This window comes from Buceros rhinoceros, unplaced genomic scaffold (genome assembly GCF_000710305.1).
Source record: "Buceros rhinoceros silvestris isolate BGI_N320 unplaced genomic scaffold, ASM71030v1 scaffold3369, whole genome shotgun sequence".
In the NCBI taxonomy this organism is placed as follows: Eukaryota; Metazoa; Chordata; class Aves; order Bucerotiformes; family Bucerotidae; genus Buceros; species Buceros rhinoceros.
This window is the reverse complement of record NW_010431930.1, coordinates 9,601-18,586: the sequence shown is the minus strand read 5'-3', so window position 1 is coordinate 18,586 and position 8,986 is coordinate 9,601. Positions and strand designations below refer to the sequence as shown.

Below are 8,986 nucleotides of genomic sequence, written 5' to 3'. Positions count from 1 at the left end.
CTTTCAGTAGCAGAAAGTTTCATGCTCCGCATCAAATAGTCACATAGGACTGCAAAACTAAACATTGCTTTTACTAAAGTGGAATCCTCATGTAGCGTTAGAAATACAGGTGCCCCCTCTGCGCACACCTGGGGACAAGAGCCAAGGTTTCAGGAGAACTCACAGTTTAAAAGCAAGTTTTGTTCCTCTCTGTGTGCATCATAACTCCTCCTAAGTGAATGGAGCTGTAAACTTTGTACGTAAGTAGAACTTCGGGTAAAACCGTGCACATTTTTAAAGTTTTGTGACATTCCAGCACCACACCAGTGTTTTGGGAGAGAGGAAAGGCGTTACGGAAAGAAGTGTTAGCATTACTGGAAGTTTTTTGTATGTAAACGGGGGACTGAGGTGTGCATATTCCTCTTACCATCCTAAGGCAATTAATCCCTTGGTTTGTTGCCATTTTTCATTTTTATTTTTTTGGCTCAGTTTTGAACCAAATGTGGGTCAGCAAATTTCCATTGGAATCAACTAAAATTGAACTGATACGGATCATGGAATTAGACTATGGGTTATGCTCTCGTGTTACCTGAGGTAGTCTTTATTTCATTGCCAGAGTGAAAAGGCTGAAGACTATTTCTTTCATTCTTGAGTTACCAAGAAGGTTAAATAAAGATCAGGCTTATTATTGCTGAGTCACAAATGCAGCTTAACTGGAACAAAATTAGAGTCTCTGTTAATCTTTTTTTCTGAAGACTGAAGCACTGCACTGGCACAGTCCTCATTCTACATGTATTTAACATTTAAAATTTTGAAGTATAAATTGTGAAAATGGGCAGTTTTCTGTATTATTCTTGAATAACAGTGTTGAGTTTTTCTGCTTGTTTGGTAGAGGTTCGAACATATTGTAGCCTTCTCTCATTCTTGACCACAAGATTCCCTTGTGCAAATCCTGCAAAAGCCACCACGTGCTCAGCTCCTAGTGACCCTTGGGCAAGTGGCTTTATCGGGTAACGGTGCTGAAGGCAGTTGTGGTGGCACCTCACAAAAGGACCTTTTGGCATGCACCAATGTGGGATGCACCATTACCAGTTTGGGGTATTTTATTAAATCACACAGCAAGTCATGACCATGACATGAGTGAGTGGACATTACATGCTGGACCCACATGTCCTGGCAGCCGAGGCACACTCCTGTAAGAGGAGGCTGTTTAGGCACTGACTCACTTCTGCCCTAGCTGCCTTACACCAGCTCCTGTTACACCCAGTCTATATGTGGTATCCCCCTCTGTGGAATTTGGAAGACGAATGTTCCTGGACACTGCATGATAACCAGCCACGAAAAAAGACCATGAGAACTGGGCCTGGCATTGCGGTGAAGTGTTAGGGAGTGGTACTGCTCTTGGGTGGGAAGGACTGGGAGAAGGAAGGATAGACATGAATCAGATGTGTTTCTGTTTTCTTCTTACTCTAGATCTTTGACGATTATGAAAAACTCCTTCATTCTGAGAATTATGTAACAAAGAGACAATCTTTGAAGGTAAAGTCTGTCAGCACTTCTCTTCTAAATCTGAACTCCATGTTATGCAGAATACCAAGATGCACATATGGCAATGGAGCAGCCACGTACTTTCTAACAAAGAAGAAAGAAGTTCTTGGGATTCTCTTCTTACAATGCACAAGAGCTCACTGTGTCTTTTCTTTCCTGGATCTCTGGTGAAGCATTGGGCTGTTCATATGGAACAAGCACTATCATTTTTCCTCTGACCTCAAATCTGTACTTTGGTTCAGAGTGTAGGTCAAAATGATCTTGAGAGTAACGTGATAGCCTCTGCTTGTCTGGTGCTGCTTGCTGCTACAGCACCATATCTGACATGACCTGCAGATGGGACCTGATAGATGTGTTAGTGTAACATCTGAATTAAATGAAGGTGTCTTTGTGAGACAGCTGCACTACACTTGCTTCTGTCCTAGCTAGGTCACACCAGCTCCTATTGCACTCGGCCCATATGTGGGATCCCCCTCTGTAGTATTTAGAAGGTGAGCATTACTGGGCGTTAAGTAACTCACTGCATGATAACAAGTCTAGTTACTTTTTTTTTAAAGGTAGTGATATTGAAATCTCTTAGGCAAGCATTAAAATATGTTCCTGCTTTCTTTGCATTCAAAATAATGTGGTGATCTGAAAAAAATGGTTGGTTTTTGTTTTTTTTTAATTGTGTCTATAGCTGCTGGGTGAATTGATTCTGGACCGACATAACTTTGCCATCATGACGAAATACATCAGCAAACCAGAAAATCTGAAGCTAATGATGAACTTGCTGCGAGATAAAAGCCCTAACATTCAGTTTGAAGCATTCCATGTGTTCAAGGTGAGGTACAATGAGCTGTAGAGTTGTCAGACTTTCTCTTCTCTCATAAAACTGTCTTTCAAGGTGGGCAAGAGAAAGCACAGAAAATGAAGGCAAAGGTTGGGGTTTACAGTCACTTCCAGCATTTAAGAATGTCTTAATTGACAACCTTTCTATCACTCAGCCTCTGATTTCTGTTTGCCTTCCTTCAGGTGAGATTTAAAGTATCATCATTTTGGTTTGGGCTGAGGGTAGTCAGTCAATTATTGATGAGATGGATGCTACAGGTAAAAAAATACACAGTTTTTAGGAAGTATCCAGAGTATCTTCCCCCACCTCTTAGGTCATTTTACCATGGCATTCTCAGTAAAGGTAAAAAAACCAACAAAACCCCAAAAGTCTTAAAACCCTACGTTAAGACTACAAGTAGATGGTGCTGGCGCTGTGCATCAGTGCAAACACAACTTGCTTTTAAAGGTACTAGAAAGATTTGATAAATCTGAACTTGAAAAATAGGTTTAATCTTTCTGTCCTTTTGCAGTGGTCATTAATGCAGTCTTAAACAATTACTTAACTCAACCAATGTCCCTTTTTAAATTATTATTAATGTTAATAAGTGAAAAGATTGTAATTTTCCTATTATGAAAGTTCTCTGCTCTGGGACAGAGGGTGAGTTGGATTGTTATTATGCGAAACTACCTTTAGTTTCGAATGAACACGTTAATTTCAAACTATGTAAATAGAGTTGTTCATGATATTTGGAAGACAAATATTGAGCCTGTAAGGATATCATTCCCCAATACGGTTAAGAAAGATACCAGATCACATGAAAATACTATCGCAAAAAACCCTCCACAAATTCAGGGTGACTTGTTGGGTTTTGTACTACTGCCATTTCAGATTTGGTAAAAAGCTCTCAGATCTTCAGCGCAGAGGCTTAGAGGATGTGCATCTTCTCCAAAAAGCTTTTCGTTTAATAAAAAAAAAAAAAAAAAGTCTTAAAGGAGGATAAAAAAAAAAAATGCCCTTCCTGAATTAAGCAGCTTGGTAAGCTGTTCCCTTGCTGACTTCCTCCACAGTCAGCTGAACCACTGTGAGTAACTTCTTCTCCTCCTCCTTATCAGGAGGTGTGTGGCTCCAAGATAAAGAGAACAGTCAGGCTCCAAATACTTGCAGCCTTTGAGATGCCTGTGGAGAGAAGGGATCAGAGGATTGGGCTCTCTGTGAATAAACGCCAGATTTTAATATATGCAATACATGAGTTGCTCTTCCTGAATTATTGATAGGCATGGCCCAGACCTGGGCAACAGCTGATTTCACTTATTTTAGGAGGCATTTGAAAGGATTTGGAATAATTTGAAAACATTCCAGTGTGCATCCGTGTCACACGTTGCTGTTGCTTCCATTCTGCCTTCCCATTCCCCACTTCCTTTTCTTTTCCAGTATGTTGCGTCCCAATTCCAGTTAGAGTAGAGATATTGTAGGCTCAGCCTTGCTTGATGTATTGCAGTTGCTACCACATGGACATAATGCTGAGACCTTAGGGTGCCCAGCAAAACAACCAGTGCATGGTGGTAACGTTGTGTCTCTTCAGTTCAAAGGGCCATACTCTGTCCTCAGATACTACCCACCATGGCATGTTGTTGGTTTTTTCCTGTGGTACCTGTCAGCAGCATTTAAGTGGAGCAGTGGCATTCCTCACAATTTCCTCACGTGCAATAGTGTTCATCGTGAGGAAATTGTAGACTCAGAGCAGAACCTGATCAGCTGGAAACTGGCTGTTTATAACCACCAGCAGCACACTGGAATAACTCTAGCGGTGCAGCAGAGCTCCCGTTTTAGCTCCTCACTCAGAATCTGAGTTAGCTGGATGTAGAAGCATTCAGCTTTTCCCTGGTGGGCATGGTAGTTATAGGGTATGCTATAGAAAATTGTGTTGTGAATTAGCTTTGTAGAGTGAGTCAGGGAAGATCGTTTTCCTCTGATTTCACTACTTAAATTGAATTCTAATTTCCTGAGAGCTACTAAAGGAAATCCTTAAATATTTAAGAGAATAGGGGAAAACACTACTGGCTGTTCTGCAGTGTCCCTGCCTCCTGTTTCTGGGTTAATGTCCCTCACTCTGGTTCTCTTGTCAGCTGTAATAATGCCATGCTAATGTAACTGGGAGAGGAATCTTGTCCTCAGCTTTTAATCTCATAAATTTTAAACTGTGCCTGCATTTTTAAATTGTGCTTGCAAAATACCTGATTGAAATTACAGTAGACTAACCACAGCGATTTGAAATCAAAGGTCTGCTGAGAAGTGCATACTTGCTGCTCTGTCTGAGCTGCCAAAAGATTTGGGTTTAAATTACTCAAATTAGGTGTGTCACCAGTTAGACACAGTTGAAAATAAAAAGTGCTTGTTCTGTAAGCATCCGGATTCCAACACTCCCATGCCCCAGCTGACCCCCAAAAAGACGTATGAGTCTCACCTCCTGAGTCAATTTCTAATTATTGAAGATTCAAAACTGTAATATAGAAATGAGAATGATGAGCACCTCTAGTGCAAAAATATTTTGCAGGAACATTTTGTGGCTGAAAATGCCCCTTCAAGCTCTGAGAACAATTCACTCATCCAGGATGCTTGGGGGGAGGGGGGGGTGGGGACTGAAGACGAAGAAGCACCCACTTGCAGTGCCTCCTTCCATTCTCCACTGAGGAGATGCTTGATCTTCCTTCTAGCTCAGGCTCCTTCTCTTCCTTTTGCCTCAGCAAAATGGAGCTTCTGCCCTGCAGCACCATCCTAGAGGCCTGCAGCTGCTTTGTAAAGCTGGATGTCCCAGACATGCATGAGGATTAGCCAGTATTTAATGATCAGGAGAGGCTAACTCACCTCACCGCTTTCCTTCTCCTCCGTAAATAATCCAGTGGTGTCGTCTAGAGTTGTGTAGGCTTTGAGGGTCACCAGGTCTCCTCTGCATTAATTTCAGTGGAGAGGTCTCAGTCCTGAGCATGCACACTTTGAGAACAAAGTATTAAGAAGGGCTCTCCAGCCCCTGTGATGGTTTTGTGACAGTTATTAGTGGAGCCTTGAGTGCTTTGAGTTTGGCTGTAAGAGAGACCAAATCTTTCAGACATACATGGACAAGGTGCAGGTATTCCTTTGACCTTACTCATTTACAAATAAAGGCTAATAACAAGCTCTCTTGGCTTTCACATAAACAATCAGATTGTTTTGAGGAAAACACCCTGTAGCAGTAGAATTGGGATTATGCAACTTTCTTGTCCTTAAGCAGACATTTAACAAGATATATTTTACTGCTTAAGTCTAAAATTAGAACGGGTACACTGTGTTTTGTGACCTTAGTTTCATTTTTCCATTCTCTTTCATGCACATTACAAAGCTACCCCCTGCAGCTTGCTCTGCAAACGGTCTCACGTAATTTGTCCATACTGACAGTTTCCTCTTGGTACGAAGCTGAAATGGTGTTTGCGGGGATGTGTCCTCTCTGTTTCTCAACTGGAGAGTTTAAAGGGCCAGGAGTCTTATGCGAAGCATTGCGCTGTAAGCAACGTGAACCATAAGGCACTTCTGCGTGCAGCTTCCTGACACAGTAAGATTGTGCGTGACCCCAGAGTAAGTCTTAAAATACCCAGTCCAGGGTATCCAGCCTCTGAAATCACTTTTGCTCTGCTGTAGTCTCAGAGGGTGGTGATGCCTGGTTTTTAATTCCAAGGAAACAAGGTCAGCTTCTCTAATCAAGTGATTTTGGTATTTGTTTGAAGAAGTACAGTCTATGACTTTTAATGGAAAGAGAGCAGTAGTTCCACTTCGGACAATTCTGAAGCTTCAGAGTTGATTTTCATTCCAGGCCTTTTGCAGATATGCACAAAACGGAACTGTACTGAAACAGCTATTTTTAGAGTTGGAATTTTAATATGAGTACTCTATTTTGGGTCTCTGCCTCTCTCATCTGTCTGAATTAAGTGCTCTAGAATATGCAACCTTTCATAATAAAACCGTAAGTGAAGTGAAATTCTCTGTGAAGTGTTTTAGCTGCAGTTAAACTTCATTTTGGTAGAAAAGTTCCAGATAGCATTAATGATGATTTCTGTTTTCGGGGTTTTATCTCCTCTTCTGTGACAATACAGAGTTCTGAATGAGGGGGGCTCTTTTAAAAGTAAGGTCTCATGGTGGTCCTAATCCTGGCCTTTGTGAAGCTAATTAGTTGATACTGGCAGAATTGATTTTGTTTGCTTAGCTCTGCAGTATTGAATAACATTTCAGGAATTTTCTGGTCCTTTAACATTTTCTCTTTGTGAGTCCCTGTTGACGCTGAGCAAGGCTGGCAGTCAAGATGATCTTTGTTTGAATGTTCAGTTTGACAGTTTTGTGAGAAGATTATAAGCTATAAATAATTGAGCCGGAAGATAAACAGGATGTGATGTCTTCTATTAAACTAAGTTCTTTAATTATTTGCTACGGTAATACCAGTTGTAGGACCATTATGAAATGCTGGTATTTACTAGGTTTACCACTAAAACCTTCCCATTCTGTTTGCAGACCAGATAGCTTTCACAAGAAGAATGATTTAGATTTCTTCATGTTGAGAGTCAGCCTTCACCCATCTTTATAAGGAGGCCTAATATTCATTGAAGGAAGGTGTTCAGCACTTTAAGGTCAGACTTTCTTCAGTGGATTCCATTTGCACCAAAATCGGGTTATTTCTGAAAATGAGAGTCCTGCCAATGTACTTCTCCTAGTCATCAAGGGGGAACTGGATGGTTACCTTCCTCATGCCTGCCCGCAGGCTTACGTACTGCTTTTCTCAAGGGAAGCTTGTCCAGACCGCTGGGGGCTTGTCACAGTCCAAATCCTGGAAGTATCCAGCCTCCATCAGCTGGTTATCTCTTATAGGTCAGCATATGGGGAGCTGCTTGATCTGAGACCATGAACTACTACAGTTTCAGCCAGTGCCAAACATTTGTACACATGAGACTTCAAGATTTGTGTTCCCTAGATAAGGCACAGCCTCCAAAGCTGTAAAGTATGTGCAGATTTACATCCCCAAGCCCTTTATTTCCCAGTTTAAGGGGAACCAATGCGTCAGCAGCAGCCTATCAAAGTTACCTGCAAAGATGCTGCAGGAAGTGACGGAACAACCAGCCATCAACAGTCCATCACGTGTAGTGAGAGCTGTGAACTGCCCGTCCAATCCACTGGTAGATGAGTCCCAGGTCCTTCAAGTGCTCGCAGCATCACTCAGGAAAGCCATCATTTTAGAGTGGCTACTCTGAAGACATCCTTGGGAACTGGGGCTGTTGATGGTGCTTTTGAGAAGTCTTAGGTGACAAGTAGGCATAAAAAGAAATTATTTGAGATTACAGCTCAGAGTAATCAGATAAAGGTAATATGGAGGCCTCTGCAAAGACAGTGTGAGTAACTAAATGCTATACCGTGGCCTGGCCACTAGATCAAGGAGAACTTTTTAAAAGACTTGGGCCCTGTGAGTGTTCACCCAGCATGGCAGAGGTTGCAAGTCTTTTGCCAGAGCAGGGACTCCTAGGAGCAACCTGCGGAGAAGGGATCCAGAGGAGAAAAAAACATAGGCAGGGATTAGGGCTCTTATGGCAGGCTTTAAGATTAGATGCTTTTCTTCATCTTTATGGAGTTAAAAAAATAGTCTTACCTCCCTGTCTGGGTAGAAGTGTGTAGTGTGGCACTGTTATTGTGTTCCAAGCCTGATTCTTCCACACATTCCCCATGTGTGCCATTTTCAAAACCACTCATAACACCACCGAATTAGGGGGTATGAAGCTTAGTGGTGGGTCCAGCCTGAACCTTGTCCCAGGCTGTTGTTTCTGGAGGCAAGGGGCTGTAATGCAGCTCCCCAAGACGGTGTGTGTGAGTTCCTCAGCATGTAACATGTCAGCTCCCTGTGCAGTTGGACGTGGTCTAGGTTTTCATGATAAATGAACCCCCAGAAGAGCCCCAGGTCTGGAGCTAATGGTGCCAGGGCCAGGCAAGTGGCGATGGTGCCTGCGCTTGGCTGGACAACATGCCACTCTGTGCTATCAGCAGAAGTTTGTTTTCATTCTGATTTGAAGAGGCTTCGAGGGAAACTGGACGTTTTCCAGTCCTGTCCATCCTTAATTTCTTCTCGTTGGGTAGAGAATAACTTGAGTTATTTATGTCGTTGCACAAGCGCTCAGGCAGTGTTTTGTTGACCAGCCATGGTAACCTCAGTGTGAGCCAGATGTGGGAGCTGGGGTGTGCCACGTGTATGTTCCTGCTGCCAGCTGCCCCCCGTGACTGACGTCTGCAGAACCCTCATCTCCACGGCATCCTGAGGTCCCTGGGAAGAGCTTGTCATATTTGGCCTTTACAACTGGCCTTAAGTTTCCTGTCATCAGCCAGAGTGTTAAGGCAAAGAAAATGTGCCGCAGTATAGGGAGTCATGTTCAGAGCCGGAACCTCTGTGGCTTTAGGCTTTACAGAAGGAAATATCAGAGCACAGCTAGGTTTATCCTTAAAAACTACTATGTGAGAAGACCAGTAAGCCCACAGAGCTGGGCTGGCTGCCCCAGGTGAGTATCTATGTCTCACGTCACTTCCCTGCATTGCCCTCCTGATCTGCTGGGCAAGGGCAGCAAAGGCACTGGGCGAATTGCA

General features: G+C 42.8%; 1 protein-coding gene across 1 annotated transcript in view; it reads left to right on the top strand.

The window, feature by feature from the left end:
- The window catches only part of CAB39L (calcium binding protein 39-like), a 45,861-nt gene that overhangs the window by 35,568 nt on the left and 1,307 nt on the right, over nt 1-8,986 (top strand). Inside the window, exons 7-8 of the mRNA XM_010143569.1 lie at nt 1,453-1,518; nt 2,207-2,350. Of these exons, the coding sequence (XP_010141871.1) occupies nt 1,453-1,518; nt 2,207-2,350 (210 nt within the window). The remainder of the gene's footprint in view (nt 1-1,452; nt 1,519-2,206; nt 2,351-8,986) is intronic.